Raw genomic sequence first — 22,163 nt, forward strand, 5'->3', positions numbered from 1 at the left:
GCAAAGCGTTGCCCACGTGACAAAGGAAGAGTTCTTACGGCGTTGCCCACGTGACAATAGGGAAGAATAGCATGAATGGATTGCTTGAGTGTATATTGTGTGAAGGCAGTGTAAGGGTTAAAATCCCGCCCATCTATGTGGGCAACACGCCCATGTCTTCACCCACACTACCTCCTAATGTAACACACTTACTAAGCCAAGTGGTTCACCAAACCATACACATGCTCTTGTTAATGGTGTCCGTGTCCTGAAGTATTGGTGTGGTGGCCACTGTTGGTGTGGCCACAGGTGTTGACGGAGACCAGGTGACTGGCCACACACTTGCATCCTGGTAAAGATCGACCATAAACTTGTGGGTGTGGCCGGGTGTAGATTAATCTAATCTATCTTGTCACTATTGATCATCTGGGTGAGGCACTGTGTCTATTGCTCTCCAGTACTAACAAATACCGTAATTTCCCAGATAATTGTGAAGTTACATTTTACCAGAAGTGGAGGAGAATACTCGTGATAGAGGAAGTGTTCCCTCAGCGCCGCTGTCTTCCACACTTCATCACCTCCACCAAACTCCCGCATTTTACGTCAATTCTTTTTCCCGTGAGGAAACTTACAAGGGTGAAGGAAACTGCAGTGGTGGTGACGGCGACAGCAGCAGTGGGAGCAGCAGCAGCAGCAGCAGCAGCAGCAGCAGCAGCAGCAGCAGCAACAGCAGCAGCAGCAACAGCAGCAGCAGCAACAAGCAGCAGCAGCAGCAGCAGCAGCAGCAGCAGCAACAGCAGCAGTAGTAGTGATGATGGTGGTGGCACTGATGTCTGTTGCACGTTGTTAGGATGAAGAAGCAGTGCTGGTCTAAGGCTGCACTCTGTTGTTGCTGTAAGTAATTGTTGCACACTAACAGCCCCATTCAAAGGTAGAGAAACTGCTTCTACCTGCTTGATTTTGCTCAAGATATAACTGGAGAACTTTTACTGCTAGAATTCACCGAGTAAAACATCTAAGTTAATGGGACCACTGAAAATTTTTAAATCTGTATTCTCTTAGAGCGCAGGCGGGAGAGATACATAATAATTTTTAGTTGCAAAATATTAGAGGGACTGGTTCTTCATCTGCGTACGGAAATAACACTACACGAGTCCAGGAGGCATGGCAAGATGTGTAAAATAGCCCCATTGAGAAGCAGAGGTGCAATAGGTACTCCAAGAGACAGTTCTATCAACATTACGGGAGTAAGACTGTTCAACACTCTCCCACTACACATAACTGGACGACCTCTCAGTGTTCAAAAGAGAACTTGACACAACACCTCCAACGGATACCTGATGGGACTAGCTGTGATTCAGACGTCAGACTGCGAGCATCTAACACCCTGGTTGACCAGACCACCAACCAGCAGGTCTGGGCAGAGACAGGATCGCGTAGACATTGATTCAGGGAACCAGCACAAGGTGTAGGTTGTTGATGGTCGTCCGGCGAGCGTGAAACATTTACCAAGACTTGCGTGGTGTCTAGAGCAAGTATTAACCAAAGCACACTCTTGAAAGTTGTCTCCAACCTCGATCATGAAAGTTGGGTCTTCATTTGATACATGCACACTTTACGAGGTCGTTCTCAACCCATGCACACTTTACGAGGTCGTTCTCAACCCATGCACACTTTACGAGGTCGTTCTCAACCCATGCACACTTTACGAGGTCGTTCTCAACCCATGCACACTTTACGAGGTCGTTCTCAACCCATGCACACTTTACGAGGTCGTTCTCAACCCATGCACACTTTACGAGGTCGTTCTCAACCCATGCACACTTTACGAGGTCGTTCTCAACCCATGGGTGTTTGGGTTATCAGCCACGTGCTAGTGTGAAGGTGGTGGTGACCTTCACACTAGGACCTGGTGCTCAATACACCCACCTTTGCTGGCCGGACTACACCAAGCCTACACATTACACTAGTCTCCTCCACTCATAACACAACTCTATATTTTGATCTCGCTCCCGAAACTTTTTGTTTTCTCTTCTCCAAGAGCGAAGGTATTGGCCCGTGCTGTCATCCTGTGAGTGAACAGTGTAGAGCCCTTCCAGTGGGAAGAACACCTCACGAGTTATTCCTCGTGTCACTTGTACTCAGACGGAGCTGGGGTGTGTCAAGTGTGTCAAGTAGACAGGTCGTCAGACGACGAGTTTAACATCTTAAACCCTTCCAGCATGTGTGAAGGTTCACCAGGATACAAGGTGCTGCAATCTTAAGAACAAATAGTGTCTATATTTAAGAAAGTGTTGTCCTAACTCAAATAATGTTTGATATATTAGACTACGCATGTTGCTACTGTGGCTTAGGTAGGTACAGTGTCTCGGGTAGGTACTGTGCCTCAGGTAGGTACAGTGTCCTTAATCAACTCGGTCCTTTGCTTAGTGCCGAACGTCCTGTAATTACCACACCAGCAGTACTCATTACACCACCTTCTACACATCCTCACATACACTGACCCGGCAGATAACTATTTTTGGGTCACTTACGAAACTGAAACATTTTAATTGTATGGTAGTTAAGTTGATTACCTTAGAACTAATCCAGGTTCTCTCTCCCTTGCCACAGGTGAGCCGCTGTGACGAGTGACCACGGTGACGTTACTAGAGGGAGGAACGTGGTGAGACATCACAGGGGGGGGGGAGGGGGACTCTTGGTGGTATTGGTAACGCTGGCTCTCCCTCTCCATCTTTACTTCCCTCTACTTCCCTTCTCCTCTCCTCCCTGCCATCTTGTGTGAGCGCCCGAGTCTGGTCCAGTGACCATAATAGCTGATAGTATACATGGAGGGATAGTTTGTTTACTTGAGCACGTGTTGAGGCTTGCCAGTGATGCATAGTAGTGTGTGGAGGTGGGCTGAAGGTCGTGCTGTGGGCGTGGGGGAGGCCGCCACCACCACACTCACGCCTCTACACGCACCACCAACTGGTGGGTGTGTGTGTGTGTTGTGTGTTTGTGTGTTGTATGTGTGAACTATATAGTCATGATTTTTCTCAATTTAGTCAAATATTGTCAAAATTTAACAAGAAACGTCGGATTTAGGCAGTAAAAGATATCTTAGCACGTCCTCCAGATCAGCAGTTTCTCCAGCTTTGAATGGGGGGCTGTTACCGAATCAGCAAGGAGGAGGCGTGGTCAGAGACTGGGTCGCAGCGACATTGATCCTGGGGAACCAGCGCAAGATAAGAAGATGGGAGTGAGAGGTGGCCTTGTGGGGGGGGGGGGAGGTTAGTATATTGGCGGGCCGGGAGCTGGTGGAAGGCGGGACCCGGGAGCTGGTGACTCTTACACTGATACAGCTCAGCCGAACCACCTGGTCAGTAATTATGATCCCCCTCGCCTCTCTCCATCCCTCCCTCCCCCATTATCCTCCCCTTCACTGCTTCCCTCTTTCCTCAGTGTTTCCTCCTCATAATCATCAGAGGAACCAGCGATGAAAGGATGCTGTTGTGAGAGACAAGTATGGTGGCCGCCAGCGCACACGCCCGCCATGTCACCCAATACATCTGTACTTGTACGCAAGAAGTACAAGTATCCCCGTGTTAATCTTGATGGGTTAACAGAAACAGCCTACGCTACTCTATCCCTTTGAGATGTATTTTATCGTCTCAATAAACGTACAAGAACTTAATGGATTTCTGGAATAAATTGTAGCGGTGTGGGAGTGTAGTGATAGTGTGGAACGCCTGCTGGAAGTGTTGCTTATCTGCTTGATGGTTCTGAGAGTTGTTCTACCCCCTAAGCCCGGCCCGAGGCCAGGCTTGACTTGTGAGAGTTTGGTCCACCAGGCTGTTGCTTGGAGCGGCCCGTAGGCCCACGTATCCACCACAGCCCGGTTGGTACGGCAATCCTTGAAGAAAACTATCTAGTTTTCTCTTGAAGATGCCCACGGTTGTTCCGGCAATATTTCTTATGCTCGCTGGGAGGATGTTGTACAACCAGGGACCTGTGATGTGTATACAGTGTTCTCTGATTGTGCCTATGGCACCTCTGCTCTTCACTGGTTCTGTTCTGCATTTTCTTCCATATCGTTGACTCCAGTATGTTGTTATTTTACTGTGTAGATTTGGGACCTGGCCCTCCATTTTTTTCCGCGTGTATATTAGTTGATATCTCTCTCGTCTCGTTTCTAGTGAGTACATTTGGAGAGCTTTGAGACGATCCCAATAATTTAGGTGCTTTATTGCGTCTGTGCGTGCCGTATATGTTCTCTGTATTCCCTCTATTTCAGCAACCTCTCCTGCTCTGAAGGGGGAAGTGAGTACTGAGCAGTACTCAAGACGGGACAACACAAGTGACTTGTATAGTACTATACAACCATTGTGATGGGGCCCCTGGATTTGAAAGTTCTCGTAATCCATCCTATCATTTTCCTGGCTGACGCAATATTTGCTTGGTTATGCTCCCCAAACTTTAGGTCGTCAGACATCATTATTCCCAAATCCTTGACATACTGTTTTCCTATTATGCTTACTTTTCCTACTATGATACTTTTCAGTACTAACTTATAAGTAACTACAAGCGAACGAGGTATAGCGCTTTATGCCCTGTATACTGACTGGCCTTGTACCTATTGCCTTATAATTTAATTCATCTGACATTGTAATTCTTCGTGACATCTGGCCTCCGAGTCGTGGATGGAGGCGGCCTCCACAACGCCGTCTTCCCGTACATTCATCGTGTTGACCTCCCGTACAGGTACGAGGATTTTCGTACATTTCCTCGATTCATTCTCGTTTCCAGCTTCCACTTCCGTCCTTTAGACCTACTTTCTGTCACATTAATGAGGATGTCTATGCCACGTTGTGTACTTCCCTCGGTATCTTGTATGTTGTGATCGTATCTCCTGTTTCTTGTGAGGTTCATCTGCCATAGTGGTGTGGGGACTGTTGGAGTACGGAGGAACAGGGTGGGAGAGGAGGAGGCAGGAGAGAGAGTACCCCGAGGCCTCAGGTCACGACGCTCATCCTCAACAACTCTCTCGTGATACCACCTTCCATTCCCCCCTCCCCCCCCCCCACACACACCACCTTACATTGCGGTGATTCCGGGGGTCAAGGTCCCCGCGGCCCGGTCTCTGACCAGGCCTCCTGGTTGCTGGTCTGGTCTGGTCTGGTCAACCAGGCTGTTGGACGCGACTGATCGCAGCCCGACGTATGAGTCACAGCCCTTGTAACTTGGCAATCTCCGCCGACTCTTGTATGTGTGAACACTTGACTCCTCTCTATTTCCTTTTTCCAGAGAGATTAGGAATCAGATCTCTAGTTTTATAGAGAACAGTGAAATTCACAACCCAGGTCAACATTGATTTAGAGCAGAAGATCCCATCTTTCATAATTACTCAACCATTGTGCCAAAACTTCGGAAGCATTGGAAGAATATAATGTAGATGTTGAATACACATGTTTGCAAAGGCACTGGACAAGGGGGGGGGGGACATGCAGTGGGAGCCGGTCGGCGGAGCGGACAGCACACTGGACTTGTGATCCTGTGGTCCCGGGGTCGATCCCGGGCGCCGGCGAGAAACCATGGGCAGAGTTTTTCACCCTATGCCCCTGTTACCTAGCAGTAAAATAGGTACCTGGGTGTTAGTCAGCTGTCACGGGCTGCTTCCTGGGGGTGGAGGCCTGGTCGAGGACCGGGCCGCGGGGACACTAAAAAGCCCCGAAATCATCTCAAGATAACCTCAAGATAATACCCCCCATAAAGTGAGATCAATATGAATAACGGGTAAAGTAGGACGTTGGATTTTCAGTTTTATGTTACACGATACAAAAAGAGTAACTATCAGTTAGATAAAATGGTCTAAGCAGTGAAAAGCTCTGTACCTCAGTTCACAGTCCTTGTGACACATGAATATCCTGCACGAGAATTTCCTGCAGTGATCAGTGATAAGTTCCAAGTATAAGTAAACAATCAGACTTACTCATAGAATGAAAACAACGTGTAAAAGATCTGGGAATTATGATGTCTGATGACCTGGCATTTACTGAACATAGCCGAGCAAATATATCGGCGGCGGCGGCCAGGAAAATGAGAGGAGGGTTATGAGATCCCTCAGAAATGCTAATACTATTTAAATCACCGGTGCTGTCCCGTCTTGAGTACTGCTCGGTGCTCGCTTTCCCTTGCAGCTCAAGAGAGATCTCTGAAATAGATGGAATACAGAAAACATATACGGCATACATAGAAACAACAAATCACTTAAATTATTGGGATCGTCTTAAAGCTCTCAAAATGTACTCTCTGGAAAGGAGACGAGAAAGGTATCAAATAATATACACGGAAAGATACTGGAGGGCCAGGTCCTAAATTTGCACAGTAGAATAACAGCATACTGGAGCGAAAGATACAGTCGGAAATGCAGAATAGAACTAGTGAGGAGTAGAGGCGCCGTAGGTACAGTGAGAGAACACTGTACTTGAGAGCGTCACGGTTGTTCAGTACTCTACGAAGCAAGCATAAGAAAATATTGCTGGAACATGGGTGTATTTCTTCAAGAAGCAAATAGATAAGTTCCTACCAATATATTAGCAGACGTCTTAGGTTATATTGGATATATGGACCTGCAGGCTGCTGCAAGCAACGGCCTCTTGGACCAAGTTATCACAAAATCGAGTCTAGCTCCAGGCCGGGCTTGGATTGTAGATAAAGCCCCGAAACCCTCTCCAGATAATCTAATAGAAAACCTCTGATTTCTTGGGTGGGGTTTCATGCCGGGACTACGTGTTCTTGCTCAGGACCCACATAGTTAATATCTAGTTAATATCTAGTTAATAGGTAGTTAATAGCTCTTTAAAATAAAAGTGGAAAGCAGACTTGGCCACACGCGGCACCTGCTGCCACATAAACTAATTAAATTACAAGACCAGCCCAGACGAGCGATACTGTCTGCCACGCAACTTGCTCCACACTTCATCCACTTAAATTCCACCTAATTTCCAAATTAGTACTCGCATAACCTTGGTGAGTACTCTGTATTGACGCCTTCTAAAGGTCATGTGGATGCTGGTTCTGCTTGATGAATGCTGCTGCTGCTGTAGGTGTCCTGGTGGTGTTTACTTCTGGGAGCATGTGACCAGACTGGTGGAAGTGTGGTGTCCATTGTTGACCTCACAAGCGTTCATCTCTCACCAAGTTGGTCCAGGTGCTGCTGGAGCATCCTTCTCTCCACCTGTCTTCACCTTGACCCATTATTTCCTCGATTTGTGTGCTGGTATTCTCGTGCTGGTGTTCTCGGTGATGTTTAGCGCCTTTTGCCTATGCAGCGACGCTGATGGTGCTTACAGTGTCTCCCCGGCTTGGTGCCTTCTTTTGATAATTACTTCATATTATTTGGCATCTTAAGCGAATATCGATATTCGATTTTCCCGCTTGTATTTATGGTTGAACGCAGTCCGTGTTCTTACACCCTGGCCACCACCCCTAACCCCATCTTCCATCCTTCATCATTCTGCCTTTAGCGAAGATCATTTTGAGCGTAGGGCGGGGCTGCGCTAGAGATGAGGCAGCCAAGCAGGCGTGTCGGCGTGGGTGAGCGTGACGTGCAGGAATGTGCTGGTGGTGGTGGAGGAGGAGCGTGCTCGTGCACGCTATTGTAACAAGTAATTAAACCTTTAGGTTGGGAAGACGCTCTTGTTATTGGTGCTGGCCGTGGCGGGACCTTGTTCAAGAGGCAGATGGCGGTCTAACCCAGGTCTAGCCCTTCATGGCACATAAAGACCTAGAAGGTAAAGCATCGAAGAAATTAATTTCTTCGATGCTTTACCTTCCTTTAAACGGCCTTTCCGCGCCTTTGAATCTTCCCTTTTAAAGACCTAGACCTCACTGCCCCGCCTACCACCCTTGTAATTTAACCATTGTCACGTTCAATTTTTGTTCGAATCTGGCCTTGAAGTTGTGGATGGTGGCGGCTTGAGCACCTTTCCGATCATTCCACCTGGTGACCACCCGTACGTACATGGTACGTGTATTTCCATACTCGTACCTTCCTTATTTCCTTCGGCTCATTTGCCTTTGCAGCCTTCACGTAGGTCGTCTCCTTGTATAGTGTTAGTGTAGATTGTGTGTTCCTTCAGTATATTGGCGTGATAATATGCCCTCTGGCCCTCGTCTCTAAGGTTGTCAGACAGTTCCCTTAACCTGTCCTTGTAGCTTGGTTCAGTCAACTCAGGTGTTAATCTTCTTGATAACTTCTCCATCTTGAGCGTGTCATGTTGTGGTGCATGAGGTGCGGAGTCCATCTAACAGTCCGGGAAGTCACCAGTGTAACCGTCACTGACGTCACCACTGTCAAATGTGTCACAAAAGTTGCTGGTACCATTGTAACGGTTATGACAAGTATTGCTGTTATTGTACAGCTATGGTAACACTCACTCTAATGGTTGCTATAACTTGTAACCTTTTTGGCTGTAATAATTGCATTGATAAAAATTGGCGTCCTGAGTTATCTTCACTGTGTTAGTGAGAATCAATATCCTCAGCGCAGGGTTTTGACCAGGCCTCCTGGTTAACAGTCTGCTCAACCACACTGTTTAGACTGCAGCAAGAGCACTCATATTGATCGTGTATGCATATGGTCACAAATTCTCCTGTGCCCTTTATCACCCGGATCTAATTCTTTAGATTTAGACCAAAAACGTTGATAGCATTGTATAGTGAGATGTGGTAGTGTAGGGCCCCGAGGATACATGATGATTTGAATAACAAGCTTGAATATAAGTTGATATTTGTGTATTGAAGTGGTGAGGATGGTGGTTAGAAATGACCAGGAGCCGTATCTAGCCTGCCTAATCTATTCACACACACAGTTTTTACTTTAGTGCTGGACTGTGTTGAGGACTCGTGTAGACTTGGTGGTTGGTCAGTGAGCTCTTGTGGCGGCCTTAATGGCTTTGTGAAGGTTATTGAGGCTTACGGCCACCACCACACCAGAAGCCTAGCGCCCGCCCGCCGCCCTCCACCACCACTCCAGCACTTCCCCTTTAACACCTGTTTAAAGCCTGTAGCCTGTGATCCCCGGGTCATATACCGTCTGGCTGGCTACTGTTGCCAACCTCCTCCCTCCCTTCCTTCCATCTTCCCTCCCTCCCTCCCTACCATCTTCCCTCCCTCCCTCCTCTCCCATCTTCCCTCCCTCCCTCCTCTCCCATCTTCCCTTCCTCCCTCCTCTCCCATCTTCCCTCCCTCCCTCCTCTCCCATCTTCCCTTCCTCCCTCCCTCCCATCTTCCCTTCCTCCCTCCCTCCCTACCATCTTCCCTCCCTTCCTCCCCTACCTTCCTCCCCCCCCCGTGTCAGCAAGGCAGACATCTCGCCTCTTATCATGTCACGTTATCTACTACATTTCCGTACTTTACCTTTACCTTAACTCTTCTTCTTTACTCCCACCTTCCCCTTATAAAAGTTGTATTTGTTGTTTACAAGCGGATGACACACGTGGAGAGTTGTCATAGTGTACTCACCTAATTAAGTACAATTAGGTGAGTACACTGTGTGTGTATGTTATCACCTAGTTGTACTCGCAAAGTTGTACTCAACTAGTTGTGCTTGCGGGGGTTGAGCTCTGGCTCTTTGGTCCCGCTTCTCAACTGTCAATCAACAGGTGTGCAAGTTCCTGAGCCTATTGGGCTCTATCATATCTACATTTGAAACTGTGTATAGAGTCAGCCTCCACCACATCACTGCCTAATGCATTTGACCTGTTACCTACTCTTGATACTGAAAAAGTTCTTTCTAACGTCCCTGTGGCTCACTTGGGTACTCAGTTTCCACCTGTGTCCCCTTGTTCGCGTCCCTCCAGTGTTGAACAGTTTGTTTAGTGTGTGTGTACTCACCTAATTGTGCATGCGGGGGTTGAGCTTTGGATCTTTGGGCCCGCCTCTCAACTGTGTGTGTGTGTGTGTGTGTGTGTGTGTGTGTGTGTGAGAGAGAGAGAGAGAGAGAGAGGGGGGGGGGGGCGGGGTGTGAGGGGAAAGATGGCACCCCCCCCTCCCCGCCCCATCTACCTCGATTGCTTTGGCTGTCCTGGTACTCACCTTGTTGTATTTCCTGAAGCTTGAGCTTCAGTTCTTGGACCTCACGTGTCTCTGGAATAAGATAGTAGCTCGTAGTGGTGGCGAGCGAGGGGGGGGGGTATATAGTGACCTCGGGGTTGTGTTGATGGGGGGGCGGGGCGGGGATGGGCAGGGTCTTCCGCGTCCAAGAGCACCATCACACACTACCCTGCTGCTCACAGCCTCCACCACACCACCACCACCACACCACCACCGCCGCCCCAGGGCAGGGTGCGCCCACCCGCCCCTCAACCAGGCAGTAATCACCCACCAGGAGCACAGTTACAGCGCCGCTCCTGTGCCAGGTAAGTTCACTACGGGCTCACCATAGCCCTCGCTACTTGCCCCGCTCCTGTGCCCGGTAAGTCCACTACGGGCTCACCATAGCCCTCGCTACTTGCACCGCTCCTGTGCCAGGTAAGTCCACTACGGGCTCACCATAGCCCTCGCTACTTGCCCCGCTCCTGTGCCAGGTAAGTCCACTACGGGCTCACCATAGCCCGTGCTACTTGCCCCGCTCCTGTGCCAGGTAAGTCCACTACGGGCTCACCATAGCCCGTGCTACTTGCCCCGCTCCTGTGCCAGGTAAGTCCACTACGGGCTCACCATAGCCCTCGCTACTTGCAACTTTTTGTTCCCCAGTAGCTGAATCTAAAACAATAACAAAGTGACCCACCTGGGTCTGAAGCGACTGAGGGCTCGTGTTCTGGGTAAAGCATGAGGGTACATACCCCAAGCTGCTGCTACAGTTGCCCCGAGGCCCTTATCACACCGTAAGTAAAATAATCATTGCCACCTCGGACGACAGCGCCAGTTGGCTGACATTATAACGTCGTGCACAAACCTAAGTAAGTGCACTTTCAAGGCAAATCTCTGCTTCTGTCAGACTAATGCTGGTGTGTGCAGCACCAGCCTGGAATCCGCACCTTCTGAAGTATAAAACCAGAATTGAGAAAGTACAAAGGTCTGCAGTAATGTAAGGAAAGTTGATCAGAACTTGCTGAACAATGAACACATGTTAGAGGTTCTGATGGACTGTTAAAATATGGACCAGTTTGGAGGAGGATGAAAAAGATTGAGGCGGAGACTGGGAGGCAGTAGCGTGGGTGTTGGAGGCAGTAGCGTGGGTGTTGGAGGCAGTAGCGTGGGTGTTGGAGGCAGTAGCGTGGGTGTTGGAGGCAGTAGCGTGGGTGTTGGAGGCAGTAGCGTGGGTGTTGGAGGCAGTAGCGTGGGTGTTGGAGGCAGTAGCGTGGGTGTTGGAGGCAGTAGCGTGGGTGTGGGAGGCAGTAGCGTGGGTGTTGGAGGCAGTAGCGTGGGTGTTGGAGGCAGTAGCGTGGGTGTTGGAGGCAGTAGCGTGGGTGTTGGAGGCAGTAGCGTGGGTGTGGGAGGCAGTAGCGTGGGTGTGGGAGGCAGTAGCGTGGGTGTTGGAGGCAGTAGCGTGGGTGTGGGAGGCAGTAGCGTGGGTGTGGGAGGCAGTAGCGTGGGTGTGGGAGGCAGTAGCGTGGGTGTGGGAGGACTCATCTATAGAGGCAGAGGAGCCGGGAGTGGGGTGAGGAACTGTTGAGTGGGGATATGATGTGTAAGGCTGGTCGACTGCTGTACCCTCGCCTAACTTGTTATTACAAGATTAGTGCAAGAGCTAGAGGGCCCAGCTGTGAGGATAGGTTAGGGAGCTAGACCTCACACCCTTGGATAAAAGGAGAGCGGGGACATGATCGCAACATACAAGATACTGAAGGGAATTGATAAATTAGACAAGGACAGCCTCTTTAAGTTGAGAGCAAATAGGACGAGAGGACATAAAGATAAGCTGGGGAAAACCATACCCTACCCTCCCCACCACCACCACCCTACCTTCCCTACCTTCTGAGTATTTTAATTAAACCTTATTATAGTGAGGATGATGGTGGTATTGACTGTCACGCAGGACAGAGGGTCATACACAAGACAACAGGTCTAAACTGTAGACTGAAGCACATGTATATCATCATGGTTACAGTCAATGTTTTAACGTATGACGTGTGAACTGCCCCGGAGGGCAGGGCAGCACACCTCCCACACCTTCACTACTCAACGTAAGAGGTTATGAACCTTGACGGTAAATCTTGAACCGTTCCTGCAGTGCACGTGTCAGCCTCCAGCAGCTCAACTGTGTGTTTCCATCGTGCAGGGAGAGGGAGAGGTTGCCAAGGCACCCTGGTAGAGGGGCGGCGCTTACACGAGGGGAGACTGTGGGAACCTGGCAAGGGGAACCTTGGTGACGGAACGAGTGAACACACACACACACACACACACACACACACGTACGTACGTACGTACGTGTCTGTTAGGGGGGACAGTTGAGAGGCGGGCCCAAGGAGCCAGAGTTTAACCCTCGAAAGCACAACTAGGTGAGTACACAACGCACGCACAGAGGTGCTATAAAGTTGTCGTTTAGCATTATAGTAAAGTAGGCGTGGAGTCATGGCACTAGACAACCTGCAACATGAAAGGCGGGGTACAAGAACTAAAGCTTGATCCTGCAGGTACTAAAAAAGATAAGTGCCAACATGAGAGTAGAGACAAGGAAGCAGACAAGCAAACAGTGAGTGAGGGAGAGAGGTTGTAAAGTAATCTTGAAGACAGTAGAGATGCGCGAGTGATTGAGGCAGATAACGTCACGCCAGGTTAGCATAAAGTGAGAAGTGATGGTGTGTGTGAGAGTGTGTTGTGAGGCAGTGAAGGTGGCGGCCAAGATAACCACCAAGACAGGTGCTTGTGGACGGGGTTGTGAGTGGCTGTAGGTATTACAGTCAACCACTCACCCCAGGGGTGGTACAGTCATTAGTGTTACCACCAGTTGTGACAGTATAACCTCTACGTGTGAGAGCTCTCACTGTTGAGACCTATGACAATGTAGTTTGGATTACGTAACCTCAGCTCCTGGGCCCCGCTTTTCTAAATATCGGTCGTCTAATGGAGTCTTATCTGCTTAATAGACTTTGGATTGAGTTACTTATATTTGCCCTTCTTGTTGGTTCACACGTTTACTGTCCTTATAGTGGAGTGTTCCTCGCAGCCCTGTGGCTCACCTGCCCTGCACCACCACCTCCTCCTGGGTCAGCAGCTCCTCCTCCAGGGTCAGCAGCTCCTCCTCCAGGGTCAGCAGCTCCTCCAGGGTCAGCAGCTCCTCCACCAGCCACAGCTACAGCTGCACCAGCCGGATGGTGGAGGAGGACCGTTACTGGACGGCTGCGTTACTCAGAGTGGAGAATAATTATGAAGCCAGTTAGAGCTGGTGGTGACAGGCGGACCTCGGGTGGGAGGAGACGTCTCGAGCCGTCCAGTCTGCCTGCGTAGTGTTGGAGGAACTGTTGGCGAGGTGTTGTGGAGGTGGAGGAGCACTGTTGTAGCGCACCAGTAGCCCCGCTGAGCTCTGGTGAACCAAGTGAAGCTTTAGTGTATCCCATTAACAGTACTTGTGAACTGTGTTTAAGTGGCCGTGTGTTTATTTTGAGGTATCAATGGTGGTGTTGGTGAGTGGCCATCACTGGCCTCACTCCCCACACACGCGCTCATACGACCTTGGCAGCAGTTGGTGTGTGTGTGTGTGTGTTGGGCTGGTAACAGCACCTTGCTAGTAATGAACTAAATATATGGTAGAAGACAATCACATCTCAGAGAACTAAGACATGTAAAAGATCTGGTAATAATGATGTGAGGTGATCTAATGTTTAGTCAGCATAACTTAGTGCAGCCAGCGTCAGCCACCAATATGATGAGGATAGATTATGAGAACCTTCAACCCCGGGGTCCCATCACAATGCTCCTGCTATTCAAATCACTTGTGCCTTCCCGCCTTGAGCACTGCTCGGTGCTCACTTTCCTTTTGAAATCACAGATTTCTGAAATAGAATACAGTAAATATATACGGCACGTATAGTCATTATAAAATATCTAAATTATTGGGACCGTCTCTTAAGCTCTCAAAATATAAAAATATAATAAACATATTTTCTCCAAGAAAAAGAGGCGAGAGCTATCAAATAATATATACATGGAAGATGCTGGAAGGCCAGGTCCTTAATTTGCGTAGTAAAATAATATGCTGGACTGAACGATATGGTCGGAAATGCAGAACAGATCGTGAAGAGTAGAGGTACAATAGGTGTGGAGGGTTGTGGTGGATATGTGGGCCTGCGGGCCGCTCCAACCAACAGTCTGTTGGACCAAGTTCTTACAAGTCATGCCTGGCCCCAGGCAGGTCTTAGGAGTAGAAAAATAAAGAACTTCCAGCACCCTCTCCAGGTACATTCCAGGTATAGTGAAGGCTTCCTGGCTGGTGTTTCTTACTGTTTGGCGAGAGCTTGGGGTCACTTCCCTCCTCCATCACCCCTTCTCTCTCCCACTTCCTCGTTCCGTTGTTACTCCTGAGTGACCTGTCACTTGTATCACCATACTTGTGCACGTCTGGGATGTTGTCTCATGTTGCCGCAGGTGTTAGGAGCGACATTCACGGTGTTTATACCAGTGTGGAGAACCATCTTAGATGTGGGAAACAGTTCAACGCTCAGGTTGGGTAACCCGGCCCAGTTACTTTAAACCTTCACATCCCCACCGTGTTGATGACGGCACCGCTGGACTCATTCAAGCCTGGCCCGAGGCTCATCAAAACACCCCGTCCTCGTTAACAAAGGCCAACTACTCGTTAACCTAACCGCCAACACCTTTGGTCGTGAATAAAAACCGCATTATTTACACACGTGACGTTCAAACATTTCTCGAACAGTGCTTCGCTGACGACCTCTGTTCGAATTGCAACTTGGCAATTGCTTCACCCACGTGCTTCAAATGTAAATAATTGGCAAACAGAACCTAAACACCTAATTTACGCCTAACTGTGCGTATAACTAATGTATGATAGTATTAAATTACACAGGGGAAAAACTATTTTAATACACAATTTGATGAATGCGTTTTGGCCTTGGAGAGGGGGGGGGGGTCAGTCGCCGCTTTAACTAGCCTAGCATGAGGGGAGGTTGTGTAGAACACTGCGGGTTTAGTTTTTAGGGGATTCATTTGTATGGTCCACTTTGTTGGTTGTGATGTATGGTATAATTTTCCTCGTAGGTTTATGGCATATGACTTGTCAACACTCATTTGGTTCTTGAGTTGTGACGCTTGGTCGTAAAGGTTGTGATTTGGCCGCGGAGTCTTCTTTGTGGCAAGTGACAACCATGTTGACTAGTTGTTGTTGAGCAGGTGTTGTTGTTGAGCAGGTGTTGCCTCCAGTGTTTGGCTTGATGACCGCCAGACATTCCTCCCACCCGTACGTCATGGGTCGATTACCTACTCCTAATTTATGGGTTGACTGTGTGGTTATGATTGGCCCAGCACCTGGGAACCAGCGGTTAGTGGCCTTAGTGATTGCTAGCTGTGTTGAGCTATTCCCCCCCCCCCCCTAGTGGGTGTCTGTGGAGTTCACTATGGGAGAGTTGGCTCAAGTCCACGCTGTATTGATATTGTGTCTTCACCTGTATTGTACCAACACGTGTCTGCCTTGACCAGTCTTTGATGCCTTGTCTAGCTTAACCTAGTCTTGTTTAGCCTAGCTTAACCTATTCTTGCCTAGCCTAGCTTAACCTATTCTTGCCTAGCCTAGCTTAACCCTAGCCTTGCCTAGCCTAGCTTAACCTATTCTTGCCTAGCCTAACTTAACCCTAGCCTTGCCTAGCCTAGCCTTGCCTAGCCTAGCTTAACCCTAGCCTTGCCTAGCTTAGCTTAACCCTAGCCTTGCCTAGCCTTGCCTAGCCTAGCTTAACCCTAGCCTTGCCTAGCCTAGCTTAACCCTAGCCTTGCCTAGCCTAGCTTAACCCTAGCCTTGCCTAGCCTAGCTTAACCCTAGCCTTGCCTAGCCTAGCTTAACCCTAGCCTTGCCTAGCCTAGCTTAACCCTAGCCTTGCCTAGCCTAGCTTAACCCTAGCCTTGCCTAGCCTTGCCTAGCTTAACCCTAGCCTTGCCTAGCCTAGCTTAACCCTAGCCTTGCCTAGCTTAACCCTAGCCTTGCCTAGCCTAGCCTTACCTAGCCTTACCTTGCCTAGCCTAGCTTAACCTCGGTAATGCTAGGCTCTGAGGCTGTGTGATCCCCTGGAATATCTCCTGTACACTCCCCTAAGTACAAGTATAAGGTTGAGCATTAGCTCTCGGACCCCGCCTTACCAGCTTTCAGTTGTATGATGCAGTATCTCCCGAACCACGTGTCTCTTGTCATACCTACCATTGAAACTATTGGGCTACCTTCTGTTATGTTTTCCTTTAGAACAGTGGTTGCCAACCATTATGCACTCAAGGTGCAGACCTGCGCTCAGCCCCCCCACCCCCAGTTGACTTTGGGAAATTCAACATGAAAATATTTTTTAAACTCATCCTTCATCGCATCTTTATGTGAGAATTTAGCGAGTATGTGATGGCTGTGTGGAGAGCCAGGTTGGGGGGAGTGGTGGCGGTGTTTGCCAAGGCCGCTCACTCACTCTCGTGGCGCACACAACATTACCTAATCAGGATACTCATCACTTGTTAATTGTCGATGATTCAGTTGTACTCGGTTCCGCTACCCCCTTCAGAAGCCTTTTCCCGACACACTGTTTGTGGACCCGTAGTGAAGAGTGAGGGCGTGGCGCTGGTGTTGCCGCAACAGCAGCAGGAGCAGCAGCAGCAGGAAGAGCAGCAGTAGCAGGAGGAGGAGCAGCAACAGCAGCAGGAGGAGCAGCAGTAGCAACAGGAACAGCAGCAGCAGCAGGAGGAGCAGCAGCAGCACAGCAGCAGTAGGAGCCACCATCTGCACCACACGCTGCTGCTCCTGCTGCTGCTGGGGGAGAGGCTTACCGCCCACTGTTGATAATTGTATTAAGGCAGCTGATGGGTGGAGAGAGGGGGGGGGGGCTCTGGCCCTCTAGTCCTGGGGTTAACTCTTTGTGGCTCTCTTCTTCCTCTCCTGGTGGATCTTACGGGGCGCTCTTCCACTCCCACCTTCCCATGTCCACAAATGCAAAAGAGGCGGATCCGACCCCAGTGTACCATCTCCTCAACACGTCAGCCACATGTTTTAACAGGTGTTGGCAGGGCTCCCAGCTGCTGCTTCCAGCTCAGGGTGCTCCAGTCGCCGCCTCAGTCACCTGGCATCTCTCTTCCCAGTGTTTGGGTCGGTAGTGCACGCCATGGGGACGAGTTTTGTCCACACACCCCTCCACTACACCCCCCACACCACTACACCCCTTTCCACTACACCCCCCCCCTCCACCCCACCTCCTTTTGAAGTAACAAACTTAGCTACTTCACTACCATATCCAACTTGTGTTCACTGGTGCTGGCTACATTTACAAGAGGTCTGGGTAACGGTGTTCCGTCGGCCGGGCTTCACAATTTCCAGCGGAATTGACAGTTACCTCATTTTTCTTTTCAGGTTTGCCTGTAAATGTTTTACATATTTCCTTCCAAATGTAATTGAATTGTGCCAGTTAAATGGAAACGGTGTGTACGTGCGGCAGTCTATTTATTCACTCTAACACTGAAAGAATGCTTTCTAAAGTTCATTTTAATAGTTCGTGTGTGTGTGTGTGTGTGTGTGTGTGTGTGTGTGTGTGTGTGTGTGTGTGTGTGTGTGTGTGTGTGTGTGTGTGTGTGTACTTGTTGGAGTACCACACATGGTAAATAGCATGTCCTTGTTTGTCTTATCATTTCTGCTGCAAATGTGTGATAATCGGGTCTTCTATAACTCTTCTGTCTTCCAACGATGTCAGGTTTAATTGATGGAGCTTTTAATTGTAACTCTTGCCTCTTAGTTCTAGAGTCTGCATGAAGTTTCATGAATGCATCTGAAGTTTCTACAACATCGTTATGTGTATGATTAGATGAGAACGCCAAGCTAGATAAGTATATTCCAGGATTGGTCTGACGTATGTGATACACAAAGGTCCTGAATGATTCCATAAACGGATTTCTAAAGGCAGTTCTTATGTTGGTCAACCTAGCATATACCGCTGATGATATCCTTTTGATGTGGGCTTCAGGAGACACCATCGGTGTGAATTAAACTCCCAGATCTTTCTCTACACAGTTCTTGAATGATTTAATTTCTCGCCACCTAGTTTCATTACTTTGGATTTACCTGAGTTACACTCTAGTAGCCATTTGTTGAACCATTCTGTTAGATTGTCCTGGAATTTGTCTGCATTAAGCCGCCTCATAATTTTTTGCATCGTCAGCATTGGAAGGAGTGACTCTGTTTGTTGTAGAACATCATTTACATACTTCCCACCAAGCTATCACAAGTCGAGCCCGACCTGAGGCCAGGCTCGACTTGTGATAACTTGGTCCACCAAGCTGTTGCTTGCAGCGGCCTGCAGACCCATAAATCCACTACGACCCCAGTCCGGCACTTCTTGCGAGAACTTGTTTAAGTGTCTCTTGATGTCATCAAGTTACAGGGAAAAAAGTGCACCTTCCCTGTAACTCCTCATCCTTCTCCAACTTGTCTCATTGTCTCTGAAGGGGACAGTGTAAGGGTGGGGGTGTAGAGGGTAGGGGCTGTACTGGTGGCGGGGGAGAGGGGTATATGCTGATGGGGGTGAGGGAGAGGGGTATATGCTGTTGGGGGTGGGGGAGAGGGGTATATGCTGTTGGGGGTAGGGGAGAGGGGTATATGCTGTTGGGGGTAGGGGAGAGGGGGGGGGGAATGAGTGCGCGAGCATTCGCAATTACACTTGCAGGAAATGTAGTAGTAGATAAGGTGTAGTCGGAGTGAGGATGTGAAAGAGCGCGCATTGGATCTTACTGACGTAGCCGGCCCTCCCGTCCATCCGGCCGGACGGTGTTCGTTAGGTCAAATATATTCCCAGTATATGAACCGGAAGCACAAATGTGGGTCAACCATTTGTTTCCCCAAGTTGTTTAACTTGACACGTTTGTGTCCAGGTGCTGGGCTCTATAGATGTTAAGTTCCGGTTGTTTCACTCAAGATGCTCGGGGCTCTGGTAGCAGACGTTTGGGCTTCGCTGCTTTAATCCTAGACGCTGTTGTCCCGCACGTGTCGCTGTCAGACCTTTGTCCTTCACGTGCCGACGGCACAGCTTTGTTCCTCAGACTATTAACGTGAAGGTTGACATGTTGAGCCCAGCACGGCCCGGGTGTGGCGGCCCTCCCACCCTGGGTCACTCTGGCTCTCCATGCTCTCACTTCACCCCACTACACACCTGCCTCCGTTACTGGCCCCACTACACACCTGCCTCCGTTACTGGCCCCACTACACACCTGCCTCCGTTACTGGCCCCACTACACACCTGCCTCCGTTACTGGCCCCACTACACACCTGCCTCTTTTTTAGCTTGTGTAGAAGACAGTAGAGAAGCTGAGAGAGAGTGTGAGATGCTACGACCACAACCCCTAGATGGTGTGACGTGCTAGAGTGTTAGTGTGAGGCTTTCTTGTGTTGTGTTGTGTTCATACAGGGTTGTGGTGTGTTGCATGGGTGGTTGGGGGTAGATGATACATGTCAACACGTGTCTTGCATGGGAGGTCTGGAGCACAAGCCAACAGTGCCATCTGAGGTGTGTGTGCCGCAGGCGCCTCTTACCTCATGTTTGGCCGGATAACATGCCAGGATGATGACAGGTAAATAGTGTCCACACCTCCCACACCTCCCCACACCTCCCCACATACGGGCTATTCATGCCCGTGCCACCTCTTGGGTGGCTTAATCTTTATCAATCAATCACCTCCCCACACCCCCCACACCTCCCACACCCAGCTTATACACAATACATTCAGTCAAACTAGTTAGTCGAACGCTCGCAATCCCTCAAATTGTATGTACTCCCTGGAGCTGAGGTTTGAGAGAGACGGATCATAATTTACGCCTGGAAAATATTATAGAGACGGGCTGGTCATTGAAATAATTCCTTGCCTAACCAGTGTGTAAAACAGTCCAGTGAAAATAAGATGTGTAGTAGGAATGTAGGTGACAATTATGTAAACTTAAAGGGCCCAAAACTTGCCATCTCCCTCGCAAGTATAAGGGAAGGGACATCCACCCGACCGCTTTCCATGTTCAACAGGGAACTTGATAAATACCTGGGAAAGGTGCCTGATCCACTGGGCTGTATCGGTCAGATTGCGTTAGGCGGCGTCCAACAGCCTGGTTGGAGACCGTTCAGCGGTGACATTGATCCTCGTAACCAACTCCAGGTAAGCTTAAAGTAGGTGTTGGTACAGATGGCTGCAGGTGTTGGTACAGTTGGTTGCAGGTGCAGGTGTTGATACAGGTGTCTGATGGGTCTGGTATTGTTAACTCTATAAGTCAAACAAATTATGTTTTGTGTAAAGATTTGATGATGAAACCCGGCGAGGATGAACTGGTGGTTACTGTGAGGTGTGGCAAGGCTCAGGTAGAGGCAGGCAGGCTGGGCGAGGCAGGCAGGCTGGGCGAGGACAGGAAGTGGTGCGGATGTGAGTGTAATTCACCGGTTGTGACTGGCTCTCCTCACCTAATGACCCCAAAACAACAGTGATAAGCTCCAACATTCCTTGTGAGGTGTGGAGCTGCCCCGGCACCTGGAGACTGAGGCCACGCTCACCCAACACCTCAACACACTCCCACTACACATAACGGCCATAACTGGCCCACCTCTGTTGGTGGTGGTGGTGGTGGCGGCAGGTGTGTGGTAGTGTACACACCTGCGGGGCCGGCACGCAGACTGCTCACCGCGTTCTCTTTCATTTCATCAGCTGATACACCTCTCCCTATGATACACCACCCTGCCTCCCTCCCCTGCCACCCACCACCAGTGGTAGGTGGGTGGCCACAACCACCATTAAAGTAGGGGGAAGGGGTGTGAGAATGGTATGATAGAGAGAGTAAAGCCAGTAGGTTACGGTAAGATGGTGTCCCATAGTGTGCTCTTCGCTCTGTGGCTCTGGCATCGTCATAACATATACAGTCTGGAACACAACCCACGCGTTCGTCTCCTCTAACCTTAACACCAAAATTTGTACACGAAAATTGCCGCGGTTGATGACGTAACATTACAAGCGCATATTAGCATAGTCTTGCGGTGGGCAGCGGGCAAGTTTATATTGACCGTTGAGGAACATTAATGCAGGAAACAAGTGTGTGTTGGAGGAGCGGAGTGACCAAGTGCACCATCTTGGAGTAGTGGCGTCACCCCACCAAATGTTGGCAGCGTTAACCAGAAAATAATGTGATGAATAGAGAGAACTGTCGACACGAGGGGCTCATCGTGGTGATGATACTCTTGAAGGTTGTTGATTATAGTGATGTGGCCACGTCCACCTTCCAGGCAGGCCAAGTATAGGTGTACACACATCCTATAATACCTACAACCTACTGAGATCACTTGAACGTACTCGGTAGCTCTTAGGAACGGAGACCAGAGATGTGTCGTTCACGTGGGGGATACTGGAATGTCACCTTCCAAACATTCACAATCAGATTGCAACAATTAATTACAGGAACGGAGGCGGACTTCATCAAGAAACTCAAGAGTTCCTGCAAGAAGTGCCCAACCAACCAGGTTGTAGTGGATACACGGGCCTGCGAGCCCGCTCCAGACAACAGTCTTTTGGACCAATTATTACAAGTCACAGTCTTGGGAAGTCTTAAGAACTCCCAGAACCCATTCCAGGTAAATGTTGTGCCCGCCTTTGGAGTACCGGTCTCTATCCAGGCCTCCTGGTTGGTAAGTGGGCCAAAAAGTTTACTCTTTGGAGGTTTTTATCAAGTTCTCTCTTGAACACTGTCAAGGGTCGGCCAGTTATGCCCCTTATGTGTAGTGGAAGCGTGTTGAACAGTCTGTGATGTTGATAGAGTTCTCTCTCTGAGTACCTATTGCACCTCTGCTTTTCCACGGGGGTATTCTGCACATCCTGCCATGCCTTCTGATCTCATGTGGTGTTATTTGTGTGTGCAAGTTTGGGCAGTGTGAGTATCTTGCATTTCTACTATTTTTCACGTGTAAATTATTATGTATCTCTCCCGCCTGCGCTCTAGCGAATGCAGATTTAGGCATGATAAATTTTAAACTTTCTCAGTA

General features: G+C 49.2%; 1 protein-coding gene across 5 annotated transcripts in view; it reads left to right on the top strand.

Moving 5' to 3' along the window:
- LOC123765426 (protein fem-1 homolog C) overlaps window positions 1-22,163 on the top strand; it is a 103,588-nt gene that overhangs the window by 31,442 nt on the left and 49,983 nt on the right. Inside the window, exon 1 of one of the 5 annotated variants that reach the window (XM_069334015.1) lies at window positions 14,354-14,375. The exons of 2 other annotated variants lie outside the window; for them this stretch is intronic. Coding sequence is in view for 2 of the 3 variants with exons in the window: in XM_069334011.1 (XP_069190112.1) it covers window positions 21,507-21,755 (249 nt within the window). In the remaining variant the exon portion in view is untranslated. Of the gene's footprint in view, window positions 1-14,353; window positions 14,376-21,472; window positions 21,756-22,163 lie in introns of those variants that run through there. 2 more of the 5 variants (XM_069334011.1, XM_069334012.1) reach the window with 2 other exon arrangements.

Source organism: Procambarus clarkii, chromosome 30, assembly GCF_040958095.1.
Source record: "Procambarus clarkii isolate CNS0578487 chromosome 30, FALCON_Pclarkii_2.0, whole genome shotgun sequence".
NCBI lineage: Eukaryota > Metazoa > Arthropoda > Malacostraca > Decapoda > Cambaridae > Procambarus > Procambarus clarkii.